The sequence below is a fragment of the Apaloderma vittatum genome, unplaced genomic scaffold (assembly GCF_000703405.1).
Source record: "Apaloderma vittatum isolate BGI_N311 unplaced genomic scaffold, ASM70340v1 scaffold24665, whole genome shotgun sequence".
Taxonomy (NCBI): Eukaryota; Metazoa; Chordata; class Aves; order Trogoniformes; family Trogonidae; genus Apaloderma; species Apaloderma vittatum.
Window position 1 is genome coordinate 1 of NW_009715780.1, and position 1,982 is coordinate 1,982.

At 49.3% G+C, this 1,982-nt stretch overlaps 1 protein-coding gene across 1 annotated transcript in view; it reads right to left on the reverse strand.

Annotated features, from left to right (window-relative positions):
* Positions 1-1,731: 1,731 nt before the first annotated feature.
* Positions 1,732-1,982, reverse strand: part of TBX4 (T-box 4) — a gene marked incomplete at its 5' end in the record, with an annotated part of 4,681 nt that continues 4,430 nt past the window's right edge. The window contains one exon of the mRNA XM_009869300.1: positions 1,732-1,982. This exon is cut by the window's right edge and continues 390 nt beyond it. Within this exon, the coding sequence (XP_009867602.1) occupies positions 1,732-1,982 (251 nt within the window).

Sequence of the window (1,982 nt, forward strand, 5' to 3'; positions counted from 1 at the left end):
TATATAAATAGCTATTTAGCATGCAAAAATTGTAGTGATTTCCAAAGTCTGATTACAAAATCCACACTGATCACACACAGAGTCTGCTGTAGGGGGTTGTCCTGGTGGAAACGTGACCTCCCCTGCAGTGGCCTCAGGGTTGTCTCACCACAAGCAGACACCCTCGTCCATCAGCCTCTCGTCCCTGGAATGGATTCATCAAAACGCAGAAGCCCCTCCTGACTTCCAGATCTGTATGTCAGCTTTTTGCCTTTGCCCATTTGGGAAGCAGGGAGGGAGGGGGGGAAAAAAAAAACCAACCCCAAACGACACCCCACTGTGCATGACTAAAGCTTAAATACTGGCGCTCTTCAGTGGAACCAAACTCCCGGCATCACCTCCGCGGTGCCATCCCTTGGGACGGCGTCTCCCGGCAGCTCCGCAGGATGGCCACGCTGCAGAGCGGAGGAGGGCACATCCCTGCTCAGAGCTTTTTGGGCAAAGGCAGTGGGAATTCTGTTCCAGAAAAAAAAAAGCACGATTTGCTTTCCCACTCGAGGCCGTTTCGCTCTGTGGCTGCCGCTGAGCGGTCGATCCCTCCTTACCTCGTAGGGATGCTCTTGGCGGCAAAGCCAGCGCTGAAGGAGTCTGTTCAAGATACTTCCAAAGTAAACAATAGTAGCAATGTATACACTGGTTACAGATTTTTACCTGTTCTACAAATATTTGTACACTGTAAAGCCTGACAGGTGATGGGAACTCTTCCCACCCCACCCCACAATTAAGAAAATATTCCTCTTATGCCTCCTTTATGCTGAAAACAATTCTTTCCGACTTAGCTGCAAAAGAAGAAAAAAAAACATAGCACAAAAGGCGCATTTCAGCTGAATACGAAAGAAATCAAAGACCAGCAAATACAGAAACCGGTTCTGGAAAGTATTAGCGACTTTTAAGCTTAAACCTCATAAATATATTGCAATAAGCAAGTGTGATTCAATCAACAGCTGGGAGTCTGAAGACACTGGGTGTGTTCCTAACGCTGCAATTAATTTGCTGTTTGGCTTCGGGCATAACGCTTCACTTCTTAGTTTCCTACAGCCATGAAGGGTCGTGGGGTGGGGGGGAAAAAAGAGATTCGTGCATCAGTGCCTTCTCCTCTCATGGCACAAACCCTGCGCTGTGGAGGTACCGGAGCGGCACTGCAGCTCCCTGACCCCACGAGCGAGCCTCTCCGCCTGCCCCTGCGCTCCTACAGCTCCATCACCTCCAGAGGAAAAGGAATTTCTACAGATCAGAAGAGCTAAAGAAGTGCTGCTGCAGCAGTCCTTGAACTACGCAACTGAACAGATTGGGTTTTTCCTTTGAATTTTGGGATGCTGTGACTTCGTGAACCAAGTGAAGCTCGTATTTTTCCCAAATAGCCAACATTTGCTCATGGATGTTTAGTACTACAAGCAACAGAAAACAACCAGCTACTTCACTTATTAGTCATGAAGATGGTGTCTACTGGATCAGTAATGAAGAGGCGAGAATTAATTTATTCGGGAGTCAGTAAGAGACGGATGAATCCAGCCCACCGAGACAGGAGATGTAATTCTCTGGGTGCCTGAAGAAGCAAGCTCTTCACCCACATAAATCCCTCTGGAAATGCACATTTGTCTCACCGAAGTGCAAGTTACCCACAGGTATCAACACTGATTGAACACTGTCCTGGAGCAGTAAGTTGGCTGTGGCACCGCTTGGCCGGCCGAGTCATCCATCAGTCCAGTTCTCCACAGTCCCCATCCCTGAATGATACTGCAGCGACGACTCCCTCGACAAGGAAAAGCTTTGTGAGTACAGGAACTCGTTCGCCGCGTTTAGGTGTGGAGAGGGGGGTTTTCTCTCACACACAGACGGGTGCACCCTTTCCCTCGGGAAAGACGAAGAAGGAACGCGCTCCCGAACCTGAGACTGGGACAGCTGGTTGTAGACACTGAAGTGGCTGGTAACCGGGGGGGGGG